The sequence below is a fragment of the Lepisma saccharinum genome, chromosome 9 (assembly GCF_977018435.1).
Source record: "Lepisma saccharinum chromosome 9, izLepSacc3.1, whole genome shotgun sequence".
Lineage (NCBI taxonomy): Eukaryota > Metazoa > Arthropoda > Insecta > Zygentoma > Lepismatidae > Lepisma > Lepisma saccharinum.
The window spans coordinates 41171026-41197822 of NC_139237.1; the positions used below are offsets into that span (position 1 = coordinate 41171026).

A 26797-nucleotide genomic window follows, 5' to 3' on the forward strand; every position below is an offset into this window, starting at 1 on the left:
ATCAAAACAAATGGTCGCCTGTTTTTTCGGGAAAACTGGTCATGTGGCAACTGTGCCTTTAGAGGAACGTAGAACGGTCAACTCTAAATGGTACACAACAATTTGTTTACCAGAGGTCTTCGGTCAAATACGGAAAACAAACAAACGCCGTTGGATCATTCTTCATCAAGACAATGCCAGCTGTCACACATCTCGTCTAACAACCGACTTTATGAACAGTCAAAAAATCGAATTGATGGGTCATCCACCGTGCAGTCCTGATTTGGCACTCAATGACTTCTTCTTGTTCCTGAATGTCAAGAATAAATTGCGTGGACAACGATTTTCGTTGGCGGAAGATGCCGTTGATGCGTTCAAAAACCATATTATGGAGGTATCTCAAGAAGATTGGAAAAACTGCTTTGACAAATGGTTCGAACGAATGCAAAAGTGTATTGACCATAAAGGAGAATACTTCGAAAAACAATAAAGCAGTTTTCAATGCCAAATTCCTGTTTCTTCATTGTTAGGCTCAAAATATAAATAGTGACCCTCATAGCACACTTATCTCAAAGAAGCCAAATTAAAATAAGTGCAAGGAAGCACCCACACTGCATTAACATAGGGTAATTATGTTACTCCATATTTATGCACCTTTATACCCGGGCCTACTGGACTTATGCCGAAACATGGCCCTGCCCTGGATAATAAATGCAACTGCAAGGTGTTAAAATATAATTAAAAAAACAATCCATAAACAGTAAATGAATTTTATTCAGGAACGAGAATGTTAGGTACATGAATGCCAACATCATAAGTTAGAAAAAATGTATTACAATAATTGTTGACATGTAATAATACTTATGCCAATATCAGTTTATACAAATGTTGATATTCTTACTGATTTCTGCTGATAATGATACTGACATTGAAATAATTACAAGTAAAAATGTTTAGAAAAATAAATGTTAAAAATGTTTAAAAATGTAAAATGATTAAAACAATAAAATTGTAAATGCAATGGTACCTTGATTCTACAATTGCATGGGTTTGTAACTAAAGAGCTTATAATGTGCACAACAATTTTACAACATACTTTTTTTTTGTGTAATATGCAAAATTTGAGAATGTAAAATTGGGGTTCCACTGCATTATATTGCACTTTTAGTATGCTACAGTACTAATAATTAACATATTTATATTATATGTGGAACAGGTTAATTGGTACTTTATTGGTATCAGTCAATAAAGGCATATTAGTATATCGGTAAAATTACTATTATTTTTACTGATCCAATGCATCGATAAAGATCCAGGCTAATAGCCAGGTAGGGGCCATGGGGGCTGAGCCCCCATCCCCTGGGACAGCCATCAGCTCCTTGATATTAGGTAAAACTATTTTGAATAATTTGTTTGCAGTGAAGAGTGAAAATGTAAACAGCAGATATTATTTTCCTCACAACTTGGTGAAGGATAAATTCACAGAATTTGAACAGCAGATATTACATTCGTTCATCTTGTTTATGAGCAGAAGTCCAAGTAGCGGTAAACGTCAACAGTTCCAAAGTTTCTGGAATGAGGGCAGACACTATACTGCAGACACTATTATCCAATATTGTGCATTTTTTTCTTGTGTGATATAAATATCTGTATCATCAACAATAGTATGGAGTGTGTGGTAAGGGATGATGTAGCAGTCAATTAACACTTCAAGAAATGTTTTAGACGATATAGAAAAAAAACTGTGGTATATTTGTATGATATTTCCGAATTTTATATTTTCTTAATGGGCCCCCAGACACACATAACTTACCTTCCTTTAATATTGTTAAAGTTTTGAAAACTCCCTGATAACACGTGAGGCCCCCCCCCCCCCAGGATAGATCAATTATAGTTATGGGCCTGTAAAGATATTTTAATCTTTTGGTATTAATTCTATGAATATAATTTCAAATGTTGTGGTTCTATAAAGTAAATGTAAAGTAAATACATAGTTTATTTTTTAAAGTCAAAACTGATTGCAGTCACCTGGTTGCAATCATTAATTAAAAAAGTTAATTTATCAGTATTAGTCATAACTTCATATACCATGGTAGTTCATAAGTTCTTGGACACTTAGAGCAATCCCGTGTCAATGTAAGAAGTGTACATGAATTTCATGTTATGTTACACAGCTACAAGTTCATAGTTTAGTTTACCACACCTTTTTTTTCATCTTCTAATATTTTGAGTTTTTAAGGAATTTGAGAACGGCATGATGAACAAATTATGATTTAAGGTAATTTATAGGCAATATTGGAAACAAAGTTTGAGTGAAAGAGCAGCAGCCGTGAAACTTTGTAACAGTGAAGGTCCTGGAGTCATATGCAAATCCACTGCAATGGGATGGCTCCAGCTATTTAAGAATGGAGACTTTCTATTTATTACTGTATGTCATGCTTTACTTGCAATTTCAATGAAAATTAATTTTGGCAGCAGACCCATTAACAATTTTCAATGAGAGTCGTCACTGCGTTTGAGCAATTCAAGTCGACAGAGTTGGGCCAATATTTTGACGATATCATTTGTTGTCTGGCAAATAAATGGAGTGCAATGGCATGAGACACCTAGGCACCCAGTTGTGGTGTTAGTTTTCACACGTCAAGCATATTTCATTGCTCTGATGATTCAGTTTATACATTGTATTGAATATATGGGAGAATATAGAAATACTTTTTCTTGTAAACATGATGTATGTGTTTCAAATGGGTCAATACATGTGTAGCATGGACGATAATCATCATTCAAATAAGATCATATTTTAAAGAATGAGAAAATGTATAGAACATTATTTAGAATGCAAAGTTCAGAATATTGTATGTCATTGCAATGTAAACATTTTCCAGTGTTACTTCTGATGCTCTGCTATCAATTGTATACACTTTTAAGGCATACTTTTAATGGTTTGTCATAACTTAGATGAATGCTCAAAAATGCATCTTAATAGGGTATAATTGTAATTTTAGTTTATAAAGGAGTTAGTTCTGTGACTCTGGGTCACAGCCAACACCATAGCAGGTAAAGACATTTATTTCTAAGAATTAACGTTTGGTTTAAAAATGTCCATAATATAAATTAGGGATGGAATGATATGAAATTTTTGCTCATACTGATAACTGATCCAGAATTGCAAATGTTTCATTCAACTCTTTAATTATTGTAGGTAACCGTGTGACTGCTATGTTTTTTGCTTTGTAAAATAAATTACATATTTAGACACTTACTTTACAAAACCAAAGTGTATGAATTATTCCTTTTCATCGATACAAATACTAATAACTGACGGAATTTTACACTAAGTTACAGACTATTTATTGATGTGCCTGTATCGACTGGTACCAATAGATCTATCTATCCCACTATATGTATATATATATATATATATAATCATTTAATTCATATAATATGGATAACAGAATATTAATATAGCTGACAGTTAATAAGAAGCCATTTTGTTGTACAATGCAATATTAATAAAATTGCATTTTACATAATTCAGAGCAGTGGCGGCTCGTGGTGAACCAAAGTGGAGGGGCGATAGCTCACAAATTTATTCTACTAGTAATGTAAGTTTAAATGATGAACAGCCAACGTGATAAGAAATTAATATGTTCGTGTTTACCGAATATCATGTTTTGCACGTTTGCACATATTATAATAAATTAATAATTATTTAACAGTTATGCGAAGAAGATGGAAGAAGAAATATAATTCTAATAGATTTAGTCATAGCATTTTTTAAATTAAAAGAGGGGAAAATTCAGAAGAAGGGATATTAATTTTTACATAACTTGATAAGCACAATGACGAATATTTACGTGCATTGATCGTGAAAGTTTCTAGCAAAAAGTTACACAGAAAAAGTTTCCTGTCCAACATGACTAATTGATATGTGAAATAGGACACCAAAATAAATATCTCACTGGAAAGGTGATATCTGCGCTACCAGAAACTCTATAGTAACTTACCAGAAATCTTCAGACATGTTTGTAACTGAAATTCATCCTTCTGTCCTTCAACGCGAAATTTGCGAGTGAACTCACTATTTCTCCTCTTGGACACGTGTTATAGATTCAAATTCGGCCTAGGTTTTTTATGTTTATTTTTTCATCCAGACTTCTCAGACTTCTGGTAGAGAAACTTCGCACCAACAATTTCTCCACATTGTTCATCGCGACAAATGCACAATTACAGCACACAACTACCGAAAAAGCTTCACTTTTCCATGGAAAACGAAGAAACAACAAGTGTCAAAACTATCGTCTTCCCATTAGGTCGTTTTATTGCTTCGGGGTTGCCACACAATTTTGCCAAATTTTCGGAAATTTGTAGTTCAAAGGTTTCTGTAGCGGCTTTTGGTGAGTTTAATTGACGAGTTTCTAATTTATTTAACATCCGCCTTGAAAAGAAATTGGACAACTTTGTCACAATATCAGGATGATTTTTTTCAAACGTGCTGATCAAAACATGTAATTAAATCTACATGATGTACTCCACATGATTTTAATCCAAATGTAGTTTCCACTAAATTCAGAAAAAATACAATGTACATATGCGATAATTTTAGGAGTAAAAGGAATCTATAGCCGACTTCCGTGGCTAGCATACCGCATTACAAAGCCAGGGCTACTGGGTTCGAATCCCGGCATGGGTATGCGTGTTCTTTGTGAGTGCCCCTCCATCAATTTCATTATATCATCACTCATCCTCATTGTCGTGATTACCGAAAAGTAGCAGAAACCGACGGTAAATAACAAAAATAAGCAAGAGTCTGTAATTTTTCAGTTACCGATATTTTCTATCCTCATTGGAAATTGCGTAATTTATTGCTCTACTCTTATGTCATAAGTGAATAAGATTATGGAATACAGAATGATTTCTTTTTCAACGGTTGGTAATTTTCTTTCTTATGTTAACTTCATTGCTTCTGGCAACTCTTCATTGTTTACCGTTGTCCGGAGAGAGGGCCAGTTTCGCCTAGGGGGTGGGTTTCGGACGACAAACCCTCCGTCCTCCCAGCCACAGATCCCGCGCGTGTTCTTTTCCCAGTTCCCTCGCCTGTTACCCCTCGTGGCCGCGCCTGAGAATGCTCTACGTCTTGTAAAGTGGGAGGACGGCGCCCCGCCACATTTCTCTCGAAGTTCCGTATTCCCCCGCAAGGTGGCATGCAAACTTCGCAATTGTCGCGGAAGAATGAATACTGAACCGACTAACCAACGATCTATAAGCAGTGGAAAAATTGCAATTCAGACAATGTAAAAGCTAATATATAAATGTTAATGTAATGTTTGTTCACTTGTGGTTACACATGGCAGTGCGGCGTCCGTATCGTCCTTATGAGCGGCCGCCCCTGATTCAGAGTATATTCAGACTTTGTATATCTCACAAGATACTAAAACTCAGGAAAAAGTATCAGCAAGTGATGGTTAAATTTGAAGTCTTATTTTGACATCAATAACACTTAAAAAAAAAATAGCTTTTAACACCATGTGCTGAGCAGAACATTTGTCTTACCTGTCACAAAGCAGGGAAACAAGATAAAACAGAACACACAAAAAATTACAATTAAAATGTTCTGACTTTTGCCAGCTTCTTGCTCCTACTGGCCACTCCTGTTTTCAACTCCATTTAAAATGTATCCTTGACAATGATTGCGGGGAGCAGGTGAAACATTGGAAATTTTTATTATTATGTGAGGTATGTTTTGTTTTGTTTTGCTGCTTTCTGAGCAGTAAGATGAATATGACCAATAAAATGGTATATGTGTATATTAAAAAAAATATATGTGCAAGTCCACTTTACGCCCAGTTAGGCTAAACAATACTGAGCCTAGAGTTCAAAGTGGAACCAAAACCTGATGTACATCAGCGTAGTTATCACTCCCTACTCCATACAAATGTAATAATCATATTACAATGCAGCACGAAAAAACTATTTAATGAATATGCACATAGCAATAAACCTTTGTTTAAATATATACATTATATTCATTATAATTATTATTCACTATTGTCATGTTTCTATAGTATTACCCTGTTTGGTTTAAGAACATAACAGATAAAAAAATTGGCATGTATACATATCAAAAACTAATGCTTATAATATCACTTTATACTTTGGATTGTGATCACATATTGGTATTTCTTAACATATATTCTTCTTAAAGCCATCTATAACTATAGTTATTAGCACCAATGTTGATGTGAAACTAAATGAAGGCGATAAAAGTTTCAGTCAACCAAAATTTGTTTAAGCCCACTATATGCTCAGATATGTTAATTGGGGCTGGACCTATGGCACTGTGCAATGTGCCTCTGTCGGGTATCAAACCTCGACCCCTTGAATACATGCTATCAGGGAGGCCCTAAAGACAACAATAATTGTAAAAAGCATAAAAAATGTTACAACTATGATGAATTAATATTTAATAAAGAAATAGAAACAAAAAACACAATATTTTTTTTATAAACCTCGGTATTCTACGCCAGTGGTTCCCAAAGTGTGCACTGTGGTGCCATGGGGTGCCTTGAATGGCTTACAGGGGCACCGCAAAATGCTCCAATATTTTCAATGAAATGCCACTTACTTGTTAGTCTATAAATGGTTTTAGATATGATTGTTCCAAACAAGTGCTTATTTAGTACTTTTTACATACAAAATTTTTCTGAATTTAAAATATGTGTTTATTTTTTAACTTAAGGCAAGCAACCTAACTACACTAACTTAGCATTGCAAGTGTTAGATAGGCCTACATTCTGACTTGGGCACCGTGGAAAAAACCTGAAACAATAACGGCACCATGAAACGAAAAAGTTTGGGAACCCTGTTCTACACAATATCACACATTATAATAGCAATCCCTTAATATGTATTGCACACAAGAGCTTATATTTAAAAATTATATTCTCTGGCAATAAATGCATAATAACACAAAGTCAACATTTCCATTAATTCCTTACCAATAACATAATCTTGTTTTAAACTACCATGCGAGTTTGAAATGTCTTTGCAATGCATCATTTTTTAATGATTTCTAAACTGAAGCAAGATGCCACCAGAATAGTATGGCTCTAATGATGGAAGAAGGATTAGGAACTTATACAATTACATGTAATACACACACACAGCTATGACACTTAATGTAACATTCACAGTATGCGAGGAAGGTTTTTGTTTTTGTACTCTGTGAAACTCATCAATGTGGTTCCATTTGCATAATACAATACAATATGCATATCCTAATCTATATTAAGTAACTTTTTTTCCATCTTTATTATGTAATTATGTACTACTTCACTTTCTAAAACTGAAACTCTGTAGTGCAACCAGCCTTTCTAGGAAAGGGCTGCCAAGTAAGGGTGTGCAATATGGATTTGTTGATATCATTTGTATATTTATATCGAGTCAATACATTGAGCATCAAAAATAATATCGACATCAATGGTAGTGACAATATCAATATTGACAATACTGACAATATCCATAACTTAATATTTTTCAGCAGAGAATCGTGTTTCTCATTGAAGAAGCAAAAATAGGCTTCCCACAACACAATGAAGGGATGGCTTTACTCTGCAATTTTTAACCAAGCCCTGCCCCCTTATCAAGGAATGAACAGTATTGGTGCATTCATCATGTGTGGTCAAGCACAAAGTTGTTTATGAATGTGGTTCATATTAACATATAGAGGTCGATATTTTCACTATATTAATGTTTTGGTATTTTAAAATATCGGCTTGATATCAGTATATACAATATTGCACACCCCTACAGTCTGGAGTCTGCTACTATTGTCCTCACGATGATGAGTCAACAGCGATATTTTGGACTGCTCACTGGGGATTTTTTTCCAAATTACACTTTCACAACTCGTAATGAAACATTTGATAAAAAGGAAATTAATATAATCTTGGTGAAGAGATTTCCTTGGGATATCGATCAGGTAAATTCTGGATGAGCTTGAGTTTTCAAGAACTAATGTCATTCTCATGAATGAATTTCAGATCCTGAAGATAAGCTCATAACCCTTATCCCTGTAGCACAATAGTCCTTTGAGGACCAGGACCCGACAGCTTTTATCCTCTGGGTAACACACAGTGCATCGAGTCCCATCGCCACTATTTTCTAGCTTTCAACACCAGATTCAGAATTCACTTGGTCGATATTGATATGTCAATAAAATCTCTTCATCTTTTATCACCAGGAATGCTTCAAGATGTGTTTTAATACATTCTTGGTTTCTCAACTTTACCAAAACAAAAAAAAAATGTGATTATGACATTAATTAACTTGAGATGCTAATAGAGATCCACTTGCATACACATGAATTACACTGGAGATTCGGCTTTCGTTTCTGTCAGGTGTGAAAGAACATGCTCCATCAAATGGTTCTGTTGGACAAAGGTTTTGTTGCAAATGGTGCAAACATGGAGTTCGGGACTTTTATGATGAGTGATTTCGTGACTCTGAAGTGAGCCTTTTTGAATGAACCTCTTTCCGCACGTCAAACATGCAAAAGGTTTCTCTCCAGTATGGAGCATGAAATGATGGTCTAGATTTCCTTTCTGAGAGAAACTTCGATGGCAAACAGAACATACGTAAGGCTTCTCTCCAGTGTGTTTTCTCAGGTGAATGCGCAGAACTGAGCTATGTTGATACAGTTTTCCACAATAGCTGCATGCATATTTTGTATCCTCAGCATTTGTCTGCAAAGTGCCATCAGCTACATTATGAAAGTGTCCTTTAGTCTGTGTTGCTTCTGGAGTTGGCAGTGATTTAGGCTGACGAGTCAGTGTAGCTTCCAGGGTTTTCAGTAAATTAGTCTGACAAGTCAGTGGCACTTCTGGAATTCTTATTATTCCAGGTTGATGAATCACTGGTACTAACGGAGTTAATGGCAATTGAGGTTGCTGAGTGTGCATCATCTTTGGAATTAATAATAAATTTGGTTGTTTAGTTTGAGTTGGATGTGAAGTTGCTAGCAAATTTTGTTGTTCATGAGCTAGTAGAAAATGTGTGGCATGAATCTTCATTGCTTCTGAAGTTTTGTCATCGGTTTGTATGTCTTCCGGAGCTTTCAAAGTTTGAGGACTCACTTGAGATGAACCCTCAGTGATAGTTCTTGCTAGCCTGAAAATAAACAAAGAAAATAACAAACTACTTTCTGCTTACCTTAGTAAATTATTTGACTGAATTAGGTTATGACACCATTACATCTAATGCTGTAAAAATTAACAACAAGCACTTTGCAAAATGGCCAGGACAAGCTTTGTAAAAAGCACATGTAACAGAAAGGATGAGTACATTAAAATAAACTTGTTCTATACAACACAAATATGTAAAATGTACATGACAAATTACAATGTTTACAGAGTTCTAATAGCATCATACTGGGTTGTGTTTGGGCAAGTAGCTTTGGTTCTTGAAGTCCTGTATTGTGTGCAAAATTTGTTTCATACATAGCAAACTGGAATTTACAAGACATTTGCTGAAGGATTATGCAAAGCCCTAAAAATTTAACATATGAATTGACACAGCAGGCACATGCACATATAAGCAGCAGGACATACCAACACATGTAAAGTGTCTATAGATTTAGGCACATCGTGTGACAGTTGTGCATATATTAAGAGGCTGACACATATGAACAAGTAAATTATGGTATAAGGATATTGAAGCATCGGCATGGGACTTGTTTCAGTATGTAATAAGCAATGAAGTATGATTTTCTTATTGTAAGCCACATACAGAATGGCACACAAAATTATCCATTTGTTTTTGTTTTTTATATTTCTCGGATCTGAGATGAGGAATCACGTCATGTGTATCAACAGCAGTTGCAGTAGTCATTGGAAAAATCGCGTGATGAAATGTGAAGTGTAATTCATGATGCAACAGTGATCAGCAACTGTGGTACTGTGAAATTTTTTGCTGAAACAAAAAGCATTGTTGTGACTCAAGAGGCATTTTCCTGCACATTTTCATACTCGGTGGGGGCCCCTCTAGAAAAAATGGTCCACAAACTGCATGAAAAGTTTCAAATGGAAGAAACAGTGGAATCGAAGCATGATTGTCCCAAACCTGTGAATTCGCCTGAGAATATTGAAGCTATTCGAGTCGCTATGCAGAAGAGTCCCAGCAAATGGGCTAGAAAAGCAGCAATACAACTAGGGATATCAAGATGCTCTGTTAAACAGATTCTTAAAAATGATCTCCATATGTAGCCGTACAAGATTACCATGGTGCAAAAACTCACAAATGAACACAAACAGCAGAGAATAGCCTTCATTCATCGGGCTGAGGATAACAACACAACATTGAAGAACGTTTATCTGACGAGGCACACTTTCATTTGGATGGTGTGATTAACAAACAAAATGTGCACTTTTGGGCAACTGAGAATCCACGAGTGCTCCATGAAAAAGTTAGCGAAACTTGCAGTGAAATTACAGAACTCATGTTCCGTAGGGTAAGAAATAACATTAGTATTCACTTGACTGAGGTTAACAATAACAATGGTGGTCATATTGAGCATGCATTGCAGTAGTACTTTTTCCAAAGTGTAACCTTTTATGTGATACATGTTTCATTGAAAGCTTCTTTATCATATATTTTATCCAAGAACAAAATTGAGGATCATATCATGTGCCACCTTCTAAGTGAGTGGCGAAGAACCCTCACCTTGCTCATGAACAGCCACTCAATGGTGTTTGGTGTGATTGTCAGGATGATCATCAATGGACCGTGGTTGTTTCTCTCAACTCACGGTAGAGGAAAGATATAGCAAGGTTCTCCAGCAGGATGGGGTGACATGCCTCACTACTCACATGTCTCTGTAGTGAATCCATGAGGTCCTCTCTGAGGAAATAATGATTAGAAAAAAGTTGTTGCCTCTATATTCTACCTACCTTGTAATATTTGACTGTTATCTTTGGGAATACAGGAAGAAGACAGTGTATGAAGTAAATCTACACACACAGGAACTGCAAGACAAAATCAGTCTAACCATGATTAGAAAGCTGCATATAGCAGCAGTGGATCAATTTCCACATTTTATGTGATGGCGAGGCAACTTCTTTACATACATTTCTGTACTTAAGCTATGCTATAGGCCTGGGCTACTTTTTTTGTGTTCCACCCAGCATATTGACATTGATACTTTACAAAATGTTGAGCAAAACATTATAGAACAATAACTAACTGTGCCTGGATTTAGTACTCCCTAATCGAATGTTGAAGGAAAATAATATTCTTATAGGTTTTAGATCATGATTTTGAAAGTTGCATAACTCAAACCAAGAACATTAAATGTGCAGCATACAAAAGTATGCTATTTAGTCTTCTAAGAAATAACATCTAATCTCTTCCATAAATTACTTGCCAGAATATATGTGATTCTGCAATTTACATGGTCAAGAAAGCTCCAAATATTTCTTCATTGCTTGCTCCAGTATATTATTTTTTGTGTGTGTTCATATGATATGTAAGCAAAGTTCAAAGCCTTCAACTGTAGCAGCAATTAACACATATTATATGTAAACAGAGTTCAAAGTCTTCAATTGTAGCAAAGATTTGCATGGAGACTATATGTAAGCAGAGTTCAAAACCTTCACAGTAGCAGAAATTAACACAGAGATTATATGTAAGCAGAGTTCAAAGTCTTCAGCTATAGCAACGATTAACACAGAGAATATATATAAACAGAGTTCAAAGTCTTCAAAGTAACAGCAATTAACACAGAGATTATATGTAAGCAAAGTTCAAAGCCTTCAACTGTAGCAGCGATTAACACAGAGATTATATGTAAACAGAGTTCAAAGTCGTCAACTGTAGCAGAAATGGATGAACATGAGACTGCACTCCAACTGCATTCTATTCTTTGCAAACTCCATCCACTTGATGGATTGTTCACAGACGGTTCATGGATATAACTTTGGCAATGTTGAAACATTCACATTTACCAGGCAGCAACATTGTTCACACACATGTGTGGAAACAGTCTGTAATTTTCATAGAAAAAATATGTTCTTAAAAACACACACTGAATACAATGATGGATGGTGTTTCTCATTCTCTTCATTTTATATCAGTCATTATGCAATTCCTTCACATTAGCCATTTCACATACATTGATTACATACTCCCTTCACAAGACCATTACTAATGAAATATGTAAGCTTGCATTAAGAATAAACCATAATGACCTGGATACATATGTGATAGATATCTAGTTGGATTAAAAAAAAATAGCTAAGCTTGCACCTCAAATGTATGATTATGAAGAGAAGTATTCATACTTTGCTTGCTTGCTATGGGTTATATATGGCTTATTTAATAATTCAACAATCTGCAATATTATCCTCCCGTCACTCTCAAATTAGATGCAAATGATCCAATTCTTGTGGGAGGGCCAAAGTTTCAGTGCGGATCCAGCATGAGGACAATACTGGATGCACTTGAAAAGCCACTCATTGACCACTCATTACGATAACAATAAAAAGAAAATTTAGCAGGTCTTGATCACAGTGGATTTTTGCAACACAGAGGCAAAATAAAAATTCAAACAACAACCTGTATTTAGCAATTAACACACGTAACACTTGCTAAGGAGCCAGAGATTTGTCAATTCCAACCACTCCTTGTTCCTAATGCTGTGCCTCTTCTGAGCAGAAGTTTGCTCACAAAATTCAACTCAATGATTTCTTCTTCAGCTTTCCAATCAGTTACACATCCCTGGAAAATGTGATGGAGGCAATCACCTTCCCCAATGGACATTTCCACTATTTTTTTTTTTACAGAAATTTTAATAACTACACCCTGGAAAAATGATCCCTGCAAGTTCTCGTGTTTCTCTGCATTCAATTTAAGGCAAAAACGTGACTTCCAAAGTTGCGAGGATAGTGTTGCATTCAAAACATCACTACTTAGAGCTCGTTTGTCGTCTGTTCTTTAAGCCTTCAGTTTACTTGGGGATAGCCACGGAAAGCCAACGTGTGCAGCAGTTTTACAAATCTGTACAGATTTAAATAATGGAAGAAGGAGCAATAGTGGAAGGTAAAGCTATGCTTTGTAATGATCATTCTTCTTAAATATCCCTGCTGCTCACACGCAAGATAAAATGCTGCGTGCGTATTCTCATCAAGTCATGCAAAAAATATTGCTTGTAAAATTGGCTACCTGACCAATTTTCAAAAATATATTTTAAACTTACATTTATCGAAATTTACCATAACCTATGTAGTGTAAAATAAGAATGACATGTGTACGGTATTCAATTTCATATTCTTCACTTCATTTATAAAGCCTATTTTACTTTCTTTTCCATAAAGTAATTTCAGTTTGCGTTTCATTTGTGTTGCGCAAATTATGATCAAATATTTTTGTGCAGATATGGGAAAATAAACTATAGAAGATTACAGCAGTTGCACAGTACATTTCAATGCTTTATAGTTTATGTATATTTATTACAAGAAAATAATATGTAGCCTTTAATATTATATCACACACTGAAATGATACAATATATTTTGAATTTTGTACTGCAAAATAGCCACCTCATCTCTTTACCCTGAATGCATTAATTGGTTGGTTCACAACCTCACCACTAGGGATCCTAATCCTATCGAGATGAGACAAGACATGGCAGTCTTGGTCTCGTTGACAGTCATGTCTTGATTTATAAACATCCGTCTCCTTCTCGTCTCGGTTTTGGAGGGCAATTCTCATTCTCATCTCAAGTCTCGGAAAATATAAACTCAACAATGTATGTAAATGCTTATGGTATAAACTTTCAGTGCATAGAGATTATAAAGATAAAAAACTTTTCTTAATGATGTTCTTTTTTTTTGTTTGTTTGTTTGTTTGGCTCCTCCTTGTAAATCCCTCAAAAATTTCGATATTGATATTATCCTGATTACATATGTAAACCAAACTGCCGATTCAGAATTACCACGAATTAACTGCCATTGTAATTGTAATTACAACACACAATAATTATTATACACAAAATTCATGATTTATCTGAGGAAGTCGCATGTTCCAGGTTTGGCACTCGACCTGGGCATGACTTCCTCTGTGGATGTCCTTTCATCAAAGGGAAAATTGTTTGGTGGGGGGTGTTTGTTTGCTCGAAACTTTGGGGACAGCTAAGGGGATGCTTCTATGGTTAACATTAGTGTTGCTCATGAGACGAGACATTTCCCTTTTCATCTCATAAAAGAAAACAGGAATAGTGAATGTTTTAGAAACACGACGGGACAGACCAAAGTCTCGTCTCGTGAGCAGGTTGGGTGATACTTAGATTATGTTGGTTGGTGGTGGTGGAAGTGTGGGGAAGGGGTTCTCCTGCACCACGATTTTGAATACTGCTTGTAGTCATTCATCTTCATTGTCGCAATTAGCCAAAAGTGGCAAGAAATGTGACATTAGAAAAGATACATACTAAATTAACAATGCGTTCTCATCGTTGTGGTTAGACAGTGATGGAAAAGTAGGATAAATACATCAATTTAAAATATATGTATTAACAGAAGAAAACTCTCGTTTTGTGCAGGATATTTAAAAACTCTGTGTATCATTTTTTTGTACCATATCACTCACTACTTTTATTGCAGAAATTGACGTGTAAACCCAAGTGTTCTAAACTTTTTTTAAAAAATTTGTGAAGAAAATGTTTATGACGAAAATAATTGTAATTCCAGAAAAGGCATTCTTAATAAAACATAAAATGCAATAAAATAAAAACAATAAATTTTGCCTTGTTCAGCATTTTATGTTATATTAACATGCAAACAAGGCTTAACAGTGTTACCATAAGGCATTCTTGTAACAATAATGCCAGTCAGAACCTGTGTATTGGCAATGAACAAGGCTGTTCACATGTTGAGCCATTGCCTGTTATCAGTATTGCTTTGTTAGGGCATACTTTATCTCCAAGAAATGGAACACACATTTTTGCACTGGAAGTTATAAGATACTTGATTTACACAGTAACAAATAACTTTTGCTGTCACTTTCACGGCCCATGCTAAGTTTACGGGACAAGCAGAAGCCCTGCCTGCACGCATTTCTAAGTGATGACATAAGGCCAATCAGAGGACATTTTCAACTCGGTGACGTAGGACGTGAATTTTAGCAGTGTTTGAAGGCACGTTTCTCAAGAACCAAAACAAATAACACCAAGATATTTTGCACATCTCATTTCTGTGTCATTATCCGTAATGTTAATGGATTTAGAAGTTTTTCATGTCATAGTGGAAATTTCCATTGCCCAGAACAGGCTGTTGTAACATATACTATACTCAAGGACATGAAGTTTTGTTTAAAAGATAACACCGAAAAGTTGAGAACAGCAAAATAAAGTGTTGAAAGTGTATTTGGGTAGGTTAACCCTTAGAGGCTTGGGGCAATTTGCAAAATTGTGCCTTAACATTGGAAGTTAAGTTCAAGTGGGAAATTTAAAATTCTGAAGGTTTTCAATAACAATTTATATCTTGGTAACTATGAATGTTAGAGTTACGAATTATAGCTCATTTTCTTAAGTATAGTCTAGGTTACAAGTGGATGTTGTTGGTTTTTATTTTATTTAACTTTTTTATTATTATTATTATTATTATTATTATTATTTTTACAAAATTTGAAATCCAACTTGTAGGTAACAATAGAACATCAGGGTTCAAAACATTACCTGCATTTCCTGATGTGTGTTCATTCTTGTGGCAAGAATTGTTTACTTGCTCCTGATACTTTTGGAGAGAAAGATATTTTATTGTAAAAGCCACGCTTTTTTCGGTGGAAAATTCAAAATTCTGAATTTCTTTCACAGATATCGGAAACTATGAATGCTAAAGTTAAAAATTATATCTTGTTTTCCTCAGTATAGACTAGGCCCATGGTCAAATAAATCTAATTTTAATTTATCTAGTAGAACAAGAAGACGAATGTTAAAAAAACTATTATTTTTATGGAATTTGAAACTTGTCAGGCCCTCACATATGCAACGCCGGAATGTGAGGGTTCAAAACCGTGCCTGCATATCGCCTGATATGCATTCCATTCTTGTGGCAAGAATTGTACACTTGCTGCTGATACTTTGGAGGGAAAAAATATATAATGCTAAAGCTGTGATTTTTTTTCGGAGGGAAACTACCCCCAAATATGGTCAGAATGAAATTAAAACTTTACTAATTGCTAATGACACACGTCAAGTTTCATATGGTACTCTCAACATGTTTCTTTGAACATAATCTGATACACAGGCTCTTCCCAAAGTCACACATCACTCCATGTTACATGGGTCACAGCCAGCATTAGTGCCCACAGCTACTAGGTGTGACATGGGTGTCACAGACTGCATCTAAGGCTTACGGAGACAGGCATTCGGTTTTGTAATTGTGAAAAAATGTGAATTATGCAATTTTCCAGAATAATACCTAGTTTTACACTATAACGTGAAAATGACACAAAATATGTAATATAAACTGGCAATACACACAAGTGCTATGAATTATATTATTTCTAGTCTAGCAGGTGGTCTCTTCTTCATAGACAACGCAGATGCTACTTCACGTGTAACATTCATTACAGGCACAATAAGAAAGTACGAAATTTGAAAATATAGGCACAATTGTGCCAGATTCGACATGTATACTCCATGATGTAACAACATTGGGCACACAAATGAAATTTTATTACAAATCTCCGGGTGAAAGAAATTAGTAGGAACCTGAATGAAGTTGTAGTGAAAATGACATCTGAATATTTTAATACAAAAATAAGGAGGCACTTGTATGTATAATTCCTCAAAGGAAGTATCCATGTGGTCAAAAAAGGTAATTGTTTTGGTCTGCTTCAACACACACACACTAGGTGAAACAAAATAAATTGGTAAATAAATAAAAGATTTTGGTGGAATGGAGATTTCCTTTAAAAATGTCCATTTCAAGCCAGTGTTTTGGGGTGATGGAAGTAAGATCAATTTCAATTGGAAGAGAGGAGTTTTGAGGGATACACCATGTATAATCCTCATCAATGTCCACCTCCCTTTCAAGACGGTCAATTTGTTCTATTTCACACATAATTTATAGTATTTTTATTTTCATTTGGCAACAGTAAGTTACAACTGGAGTAGAAACATAAATGTTCAAAACTGAAAATAACAAGAAGCAAAAATTGTCATAAAAGTTTCTGACAAAACGTAAGGTAATAATATGAATAATACATAACACAAATATTATAAAAAGTGATGGCACAGCATCTACTGTACAAGTGGTGTGAAAGAATAAAAACAAACAAATAATGGTGTAAAATCTTTCAGGAAATATAAAATACACAAACAGAAACTGTTATAATCTTCATAATTCAAATGCTGGAGATAGCATTGTGATTTTCTTAATAACAACATACGTGTACATTGAAAGCAGTTAAATATAAGTAATGGAATGAGTTCTAAAAATTATCTGAGTACAACAAAATCAATACATTTTCTACTTTCTCATATCACCATGGGAAGCAGGATTTTATTTTAATTTTTGCTGCTTTCATCTTTCATAGTAGAACTAACAGTATTAATAAAAACTGTATTTGTGACAACTTTTTTAATCATTCCATATTTGGACACCATTTTTCAAATAAGTGTCCAGACCATTCTCCTATTTTAACACTGACGTGAGTAGAAAAATGAAAGTAATGGTATTCAGTTGCAGGGAATGCCATATTTGTATTTAACATTTCCTTGAATATTGGCACAAGCACTGTTTCAGAATTAGAGAAATAAAAACCGTACTTACAAGCAGTTTTCCTTCCTAAATATGATGTTCTGGTTCCTTTCTCAGCCCTTCTCCAGGCTTTGCAAGAGGTTTATGACATTATTTTTATTTTTTACACATTTTACATCTTTAACAAATGTTGCGAGTCTTTTAAACTTATTGGAAAGCCTGAAGTAGACCTTTGAAATGGGGATGAAACCCTTGTAAAATAGTAAAGCTACCCCTGCACATTGCAACATGGGGATAAGTACATCTCAGTCATTTGTGGGGATGATGTGATTATCACCAAGCTCTGGCCACCTTTACCTCCTACCCCAGATTGATTCCAGGTATGCATTTATTAGAGGCTGAATGAACTCCAGAGCCGCTTCATGCAGGGATATTGCTGGAAAACTTTCCGTCTGAAATCACCTACCACAGGAATCAAACATGGGTCTCACATATGGCAGTCAGTTGCCATACCAACTGGACCACCACGGGTCTCTGAAGAACACCTTGTATATTTTCTTATATTTGTATTTGTTTTAATTTATGAGCACATCCTGTGTCAAATTAGGATCTACAAATATGTGAATAATCCATATTCGTGGTATGCACCAACACTACATTTAAAGTTTTCCGACTTATCCAGGTTTTTAACATCTGACAGACCATTAATTTTCTATTATATCAACAATTATTTTCTGTCTTTTCCATTCATTTATTTATTATTTATCCTTTGCATATGTGTTTTGAATCAAATCTGAGCAAAAAACAAAAGGAAATACAAACTGAAATAATGTACATTAAATTCAAAAAATAAAAAGTTCTGTGACTGGTACAATATGTCTGCAAGACAGAATGGCAACTTTATTTCAATGCCACTGAAAAATGGTTAGGCAAAATATAATTTTCACTGCACAGAATCAACACTTCAACTTGAAGGTACAGAGAGGGTGGAAACAGTATTTTGCCAGAAGGGAAGGGGGATGAGGACAATCCCACAGAAATAGGATACTGTTAGAGGGTAAACATTTTAATGGAATCTCCTGACATTTCAAGGATTTCCAGCTTACATTTTGTTCATAGTTCTTGAGAAATATATTTTGGAATTGCAAGTCTAAATGTTGCAAGTACAGTTTTTATTAATATTACTAGATTTTATTTGAATTAAATAGATGTTGAAAATATTTTTTTAAAATTTCACTATTAAGTCAAAACCTAGGAGAAAGGATATGTTCAGAGACAGATAATTCTGCTTCAGATGCAAGTAGCATATAAAATAACGAAACAAGATATACTGAATTTAATTTATTATCAATGACATTGATAACTTCTTATAATTGGCAATCACACTGAAATGGCACAATAGTCAGAAAACAAAATAGGACAGGTTTTTTAAAAAATAAATCACATTTTGGTTTGATTCTTGCCATGTGGAAAATGAACATGAAAATGGTCATTCAATAAACATTTTCTCGCAAAACCTCGATTGCACAAATGACACACAAATGGTCTCTTCCCACTGTGTACTTTCATGTGATCTTGAAGGCCAATCTTCTGCGTGAATGTTTTATCGCACAGTATGCAGCGGAATGGTTTCTCACCCGTATGTGTGCGCATATGTGGAACAATGTTCCACTTTTGACTGAAACATTTGTGACATATCGGGCATGAATATTTCTTGCGCTCCATGTGAGATTGCAAATGTCTCAGGTAACTTGCCTTCGTTTTATACGGTTTACCACAAAACATGCAGCAGTACGTGCTCAAATTTACAACCTCCCTTTGTGGCTTGAAGCCAAAGTTTATATTTGGAGTACCCATATCAAGTTTGCTTTCAAATTTTAGGTCTCTGCTAAACAAGTCATCGAGTTTGACTCTTATAGGTTCATCTTTACAATGAGCAAGCATTAGTCTTTTGAAGTTAGGTGCACCTTTGAAGATATTCTGTGCAAGAGTTGATTGTGTCAAAGTTGATCTGAAAATAAATACAACATTGATTTAGAAAATAAATATGGATAGTATGCAGATACATCTTATAGAAATAACAAAACATGCTGGATTGAAATGACATTATTGCTGAGCATGGGCCAGCTACTGCTGCCAATGATGAGTGGATATGAATATCTCTGAGTGTAATTGAAATGTATTGGTGCACACAGGAGCTGTTTTATCATACAGTGCAGTGCAAAATACAGACTTGACGGATATCTGGTATCCCTTGTCAACAGTCTACCAGTGAACTACCAAGCACGGCGGTTTTAAAATTCCACTCTTTTCCCATTGCAGTGAGCTGGTTCAGCATCTCAAGGCTATATCATAGAAATGACAGAGATTTGGGTTAGAGTTCTCTATTCATTTATTTTCTGCTACATTTCTATTAGGGATGACGACCTCAAATAAATGGGTACCTGGGGAAAACCCTGGGGGGGTAAAGGCAGCTGGAGCATGTGCTGATCACATCACCTCGAAAATGGCAGAGATCGAGAATTTGAGGGGGCCCTACACCCCACATCCCCTAATGTGCCTTCATGGCATGGTGCTATATGCAAGGGAAACTTTACCATACCTATTAGGGGTGTGCAAGATCCCAAAATGTCAATACTCAGATTGGGGGGTAAAAATTCTGATCTCAATCCCATCTTGTGGAAACGATTTCTCAATTGGGATCCCAGTTAGAGAACTTCAAATTGTCATGTATTAAAGTGCTACTTCTAAACTATAAAAGTCAACAAGGAAACTGAATAATAATAATAATAATAATAATAATAATAATAATAATAATATTAATAATAATAATCACTTTGTACTGAAATAATTTTGAAGCTACAACACTTGATAATCTTACCGATTCCCACTGACATCAATAATTGAACACCGAAACATTGAAAGTTGTCGAAAACATACATAAGTATTCCACTGAAACTATATATCGATTTAGCAGTTCTGTTTTAAAATATTTATAAGCTCATACATGGGATAATCACTCACTAAAATGCTTACCAAACCACTGTTTCACATTAAAAAAAAAATAAAAAGTACTTACAAGTGGTTCTCTTTGTGTGATCCTGTTTTCAAGGCCTTTTTGGCCCAAATAATTTTTTGGAAAGCCTGTAGACCTTGGAAACTAAATTGAAATGCTATTGGAAAGGAAACCACTTGTAGATACCTCCTTATATTTTTCCTATTAGAGGGTAATTATCTACAATATCTGATTATAAGCAGAATATTAAAAAAACTGAAACAACTGTCTGTCATTTAATCACAATATTCACAGTTGATGCAAAATTAATGAAAATTTTCAAAAATGATACACAGCATTTTGTGGTCCCTGTGAGATACATGGGCTCCAGAATAGTATTGCCTGATATCCATTATGAAATCTCCATGACCAATGACTTATTCTAAGTTCGAATCCTGGACATGAATGCATGTCTCATCTGTCCAGACATCATAAATCATCACCACTAATCTATGGATGAAGAAAATATTTAGCTCGGTGAGAAAAGAATGAGACCAACCATGTGAGTGGAACATATTTCGCATTTGCTTGGCTGTTGCCAAGTGGAGGTGTATTGTTTTCGCCGTACGTTTGCACCATGGGGCAGATGGTATATCCCAGTGGTGTCAGGCATGTGAACAAGCGAGGTGCTCTCATGGAACACGACTATCACGGACAACGGCAACCTGTCTTTTTTGTCAAAAGAGAGTGTAACAACATCAAAGATTGTGAATCGGTTATGGGTAGTGTGTGGAAATGATGTTCTTAGCCAAGCACCTGTGTTTTATTTCGTGCAGGCTTTCAAAGATAGGAGTAAGAGTGTGACCAAGGGAGTTAGTCAAGGATGCCCAAGAACATCCTGAATTCTAAGGAATGGCTCTACATGGTGAAAAGATCAACAGTGGCAGGCACTGTGACCAGTTCCATTCTCTTTGTCGCAGAATTCAGCAAAGATGGTCGGGAAAATGGGCAATACACATCTACGTTTTAACCACAATAACACCAGTCCCCATACTTCTGCATATGCTAGGCAAAACTACCATCCTCAAACATCCTCCATACTTGCTAGACCTTGCATCCTCTGAATATGTTTTGTTTGACATCATGAGAGAGCCAATATTGATACCAATCAGATGTTCACCAATGCCGAGTCCTTACAGAGGCTGAGGGTTCCTCCTAGCATTGTACCATCCCACAAGACTGGTTCTGTTGGGAACTTATCAAGCTTCCGGACAGATGGTATGGATGTATTAAGGTAGGGGGAGAATATGCCCAGCATGCCTAGAAACCACACATTTCTGCTGTGTGACCTTGAAGTCCAAATAAGATGAGTCTCATTCTTTTCCACTCAACCCAAGTAGAAACAGACAACTTTGGTAAGGAATGAAACTTGTTATTAATTCAACTTATTAATTATCAAGAATGATCTACATATCAAATCTCTCTAGTTCTTTTAAAACTTTAATTAAATTATAATGTGATTATTTGTATCAACAACAACTACCAAAAACTTCAATTACTTTCTTGCAGTTTTCTTCAACTAGATCCAACAACAAAAAAGCTTCTCCAACTCCTACTTTAATATCCAAATTTTTGGAGATGCATCTGGAATACCTTGAGGGCATGAAGAAAGTATAAGAGAAATAGAAGAAAGCCTTAACAATGTTTGCATTTGGAGACTTTGTAGCTAAGAAATTAGTATGACCTGAATAAAAAAAAAACTTCCAGTACAAAAAAAATGCATTTAATATGGAAATCCTGGGCACAAAATTCAGAGTATTTTTATTAAGAATGCTGTATATGAAAAATTGTTTTATTGCATAATCAAATATATAACAGTCAGCATACACAGATACTCATTCATTGCTATCAAGTATAACAAAAGAGTTAAGTACAGCATACACAGTTCTCATTTATAATACTACAATTACATATTTAGTGGTATAATAATCCTATGCTTAACTAGGAATCTTGAAGCTTCTAAAAGGGTCATAATTTCTTATTCTAACACCATTTTACCAATGAGTCATTCCCTGCGAAATCAACGTAGCCTCCAACCTGACCATAAACGATTTTCATGAAATTTGTTTAATTGAAACTATGCATGGAACTTAGTAACTATGGAAATTTTGAGTCTCGTTTGTCTTGTAATTGTTAAATTATTCAAGGTCAAAGTTCACATAAATTGTTCTTTTTGAACCCGCTTAGCTGTACTTAATGTGCTGTAACTCCGCCCCTATTTTGCCTAGAAAGATCAAATAAAGCTTATTCTACAGGGAATTCAATAAACTTTCCAGTGATATATAACAAGTCTACCTTTGGTTAAAAATATAATTTTGTCACGTGACCTTGGCCTTTGACCTTCAATATCTCAAAACATGTCATCACCAAAAATCATGAAAAAAATATATTTGGTTTCTCATGCCATACTCTAAAACATATCAAAATATGATTCTGGGACTGCAATGGGATCAGAAGATACAAAATAATATGTGTAACTATGTGACTGATAAAAGCCTCATTACATGAACTATGACAAGTCAAATTTCCCTTAACACCCCCTACAAAATGTAAAGAAGTTATCCTGGGTATACTTGGTCATGAAAGAAATAGGATAGGCACAGAGAGATCCCTAGCTGTGTGTGTCAAGTGCAGGTCCGGCATATCGTTGACGCCATATTGAATTCAAAGAATAATTCCAAAGGAAAAGGGGTGATGTGATATATCAAACAAGACAAACGAAACTAAAAATTTTCATAGTTACTAACTTCCATGCATAGTTTCAACTCCAAAAATTTCATGAAACTTGAAACATGAAATTGGAAATTGCACATATCTTAGTTGATTTGGCATGGAATGACTCTAATGTGGTTTACCAAATATATTACTGAAATCAATGGAACTTATTTGTTTGTCATCATCAATTTCATCACAGGTAGTTTACTGTAATTATATACAACAAACTTTTTCTTTTTACAATTAGTAACAAATGTGACAATTTTTTCTGTCATTTTAAATTTAACTTTGTGGTAAAATAACATTCAGGTTCTTCCAATGTTCGTATTACTGATGATGTCACACTTATACATGTATATCTTTTTATGGTCAGAACATTGCATGATTTTATATTGTAGGAAATCACATTTTTCCAATTAAAAATAATAATAATAATAATAATAATATTACTTGTGTATGTAAGAGCAGCCAAGGTATGCATATGTTCCAAATGCACTAACCCCCTCCCCACCCAATTATAAAAAATACACATGACTATGACATGATTTCAAAAATCAACCCTACATCTTTCTAAAAACCACAAGCAGATTTGTGTATTTTATTTCTACACACATTGCAGGGAATACCAAATTGCAAACATATTCTCATGCAAAAATTTTCATCAAATGTAACTTGTGTGATTTATTTTCACTGTAAGAAATCACATTTTTTGTTCAACTGAAAAAAAATGTATCTGCGTGACATTGAAACTAACTGATATGATGATATGCTAATATGCAACAAATGTGTGTTCATTTTTTACAACTCAATTATTTTCTTCCTTAAATAAACATTATATCAAACTTATTTAAAATTAGCATTACATACTATAGAACAATGAAATCCCTCCTATTGTTACAACAACTCACAACAGTACAATTATGAACAAACCACACAGGTCTATAAGTTACACATTAAACACTAATGAGTACAATTTACAATAGTATAACATATTCATGTGTATAAAAACTAGATGTGTGTTTCCTTTGCATACATTCTCAAGTTTTTCTTCTTAAGCCCTTTCTTTTGAATATTAGTAGCTAGTAGATACTTAAAGCATACTTTGTTATTATGTATTTCAGAGTTTTTATCATTTATAATTTGTTGTGACAAAACACTAGGGCAAACCAAAGTACTGAGATATGGCATCCGCTGATGCCAAAAAATATTAGGCTCAGTCAATAAATAATGAGGCAGAGGATATTACACCAAAACTATGGGTTAGAAGGGTTAGAAATGTGTCGACGGGCTTGAAATGGAGGTTCAGGTGTGACGAAACTGTTTTGCGCACTTTTCCCCGCTAGATGGCGTTACGTGTCTGGCAAGGTATGCGCAAAGGCTGCTAACCGAGCAGCGCCCGTGTCCAGTCATTCCTGGCGAAGATTCCCCTCTACCAAAAAAGTTCAAGAACCCCCACACTAGTGCCAGCAAGGTCATGCTTTTGTTCTTCTTCGATCGCAAGGTACCGCTCCTCGTCGACTTCCTGGAGCATGAAGCTACAGTCAATGTCCAGCGGTATTGTGAAATGTTAACGAAGCTCAGGAAGGCAATCAAATTGAAATGTCCCAGTCACCTTTCTCGTGGTGTCGTAACCACACACAGCCAATGCAACAAAGGAATGTCTGAAAAAATTCAAGTGAGCTCCCCCCCCCTATAGTCCAGATCTGTCCCCGTGTGACTTCCACATCTTTGGTAGCTCAAAAAAGCACTGCGGGGACAATGGTTTCAATCGGACAATGACGTCAAGGAGTATGTGCGCAATTAGTTCCAACAGCAGCCAAAGGGTTCTACGAGCATGCAACTGCTGTCACAATGGGATAAATGCCTAAACAGTGGCGGACAATACTTCTGAGGTTCATTACATAAGTACTGTGAAATATCCTCTCCCGCGTTATTTATTGACTGAGCCTCATATACAAGGTTGGTTTATATCAGTGATAGTGCTATAGTTTTTCTCTTGCATAAAAGTAAAAAATCCATGCTTTTCCAAGAAATGTCACTTTATTAAATTCTACTGGAACTTGATTAAATTGAGCCAGTTTCTAACTGTATCAATGTATATAATATAGATGTTACATTATTACATTTTTACTAATGCTGAACTAATACATTATCAATGTATAGGTATCGGCACGAGAAACTATCAGCTGCAATTTAATTCGGTACTCTTCCAGAGTCTGCAAAAATGCCGCACAAATTTTCACAGTGTCTAAATATTAAGTAATCATTCATTATTTTTGCAACAACATTATGAGGAGAAATGTATTTTTGATTAAATGATTATCTCATGTGAAATTATGAATATCTTAACGCAAAATTCTAGCAGATTGCTATGATATAATTGCAATTTATTAACATAATAAATATTAATATGCCGAACTACTTTCAATTGTTACAATTTTCAAGTAACATATTGATATAAGTATCAGTGGGAATCAACATCAATTCAAACTGGTATGGCTCATCCATAATTTTTACAGATTTAAAGTTTATGTACATTGGATATATTCTGAAATTATATAAATAGCACAAATGTAGTTAAGATTATGAATCTTGTATTCACTTCTTCAATTGATGCATATTTATATATGATTCTGATGTCTTGCCACAGAAAAAACCTCAGTTTTACATTTCCCCCACATATTACACTTAATCTCCCTAGTCTCAATGTTGCAAAATGCTAGAATATTTTACTGAATTTCAAATTTTCCTAAGCTCTCAAAAATATGCAATTAAGGTTCCATTGTGTACAGAAATTTATTTTAAGAATATATGCACATAATTAGCAAAACGACAGGTTTAGGGAAGAAAGTTAGAGATTATTAAAAAAGAAATTATGATTTTGCAATTTTATCAATCAACAATCATTGTCCAGCAATAGAAATCAACAATACCTAAAATGCTGCTTTGTTGCTCAATGCCAAGACACAGATTCTATGAATGAGAGCGCATTTGGAACTGACTGAACTTTTTAACAGTTTTATTCAGTGCAAATGAACAAATATTTCAACAAATATTATTATACTAAACAAGTAAAAGCCTATGGAAACAATACTTCATCCATACCTGCAATTGCAGTTGACCATGTTAAAAAAATAAATATGGATTCAAGTTGGTAAGACATGATGGAAGACCAAAAAATTAATTATGCTAAGCGAAAAGTTTGCAAGCAAATGTTATTTTTGGCACTATGATTTACAAATTGAGGAACTATCAATAGGAACATCTGAAGATAAAGAACACATTCAAAATGGTGG

The 26797-nt window shown here is 34.8% G+C and overlaps 1 protein-coding gene across 4 annotated transcripts in view; it reads right to left on the minus strand.

The window, feature by feature from the left end:
• LOC145992022 (uncharacterized) overlaps window positions 1–26797 on the minus strand; it is a 101307-nt gene that overhangs the window by 5067 nt on the left and 69443 nt on the right. The window contains exon 4 of one of the 4 annotated variants that reach the window (XM_083128037.1): window positions 7253–9147. The exons of 1 other annotated variant lie outside the window; for it this stretch is intronic. In XM_083128037.1, coding sequence (XP_082984163.1) covers window positions 8346–9147 — 802 coding nt within the window. In that variant the 3' untranslated portion in view covers window positions 7253–8345. Of the gene's footprint in view, window positions 1–7252; window positions 9148–18973; window positions 19743–26797 lie in introns of those variants that run through there. 2 more of the 4 variants (XM_083128038.1, XR_014442119.1) reach the window with 2 other exon arrangements.